Genomic DNA, 764 nt, shown 5'->3' with positions numbered 1-764 from the left:
AATAATAATAATATCAGGAAAAAAAATCTTCTATTATATTGAAAATTGTCACATTACTTTCGCAATGAATGATAAGTGACATGGAGAGTTTTACATTTGCATAATCTAAAATCCTCCACTCCCACTCTTGTCATCTCTTCGAACTTCACAGTTACTATTTGCTTGCAAATTTTATTAATAATAATCATCATAATTATCATTATCATTGTTATTATTGTTAACATTATCATCATTATTATCAATTGGTTGCTGTACACATATTTTTAATTCATAGTTACATTTAATTTATTTATTTATTGATGAAGCTTTTAGCAGAAGTGCATTCATACGTCCAATCTATTCCATTCCAATTTCATTTCATTTCATTCATTCAAATTTATTCACTCAATCTCTTCCTTCTTTTCCTTACTTACCTTCTTATCATCCTTTTCTTCTCCTTTTTCCCCTCCTCTTCCTCCACCTTTCTTCACTTCATCAAGCAAATTTCCCCACCCTCCTATCCCCTGTCCCCTCCCTTCACCTCTTTCTCCTTTTTCTCTAAATATTATTTGCATAGCAAAGTATCCTGTGAGCACATTTACGAAACTCATTAATTTCTTTTTCCTTTTCCATAATTTATTCGACGCTTCCCAAGATTCAACAACTCGATTCATTCTCGGACATCTCCCGTTGTCGACCATATCCAATTTGCTAAGTAACGTCCATCTGCTCATCATTATCATTATCATCATCATCATCATCTTCATTATCATCATCATCATCAT

The 764-nt window shown here is 32.1% G+C and overlaps 1 protein-coding gene across 1 annotated transcript; it reads right to left on the bottom strand.

Moving 5' to 3' along the window:
- Nucleotides 1-380: 380 nt before the first annotated feature.
- LOAG_13758 (hypothetical protein) lies at nucleotides 381-764 on the bottom strand (the record flags this gene model as incomplete). The annotated part of the gene is made up of 1 exon (XM_003149264.1): nucleotides 381-764. The coding sequence occupies one exon, from the start codon at nucleotides 762-764 to the stop codon at nucleotides 381-383; it is 384 nt and encodes a 127-aa protein (XP_003149312.1).

Source organism: Loa loa (assembly GCF_000183805.2).
Source record: "Loa loa unplaced genomic scaffold supercont3.518, whole genome shotgun sequence".
Lineage (NCBI taxonomy): Eukaryota > Metazoa > Nematoda > Chromadorea > Rhabditida > Onchocercidae > Loa > Loa loa.
Note: the sequence above shows the minus strand (reverse complement) of the source record. Positions and strands in the feature narration are given on the sequence as shown.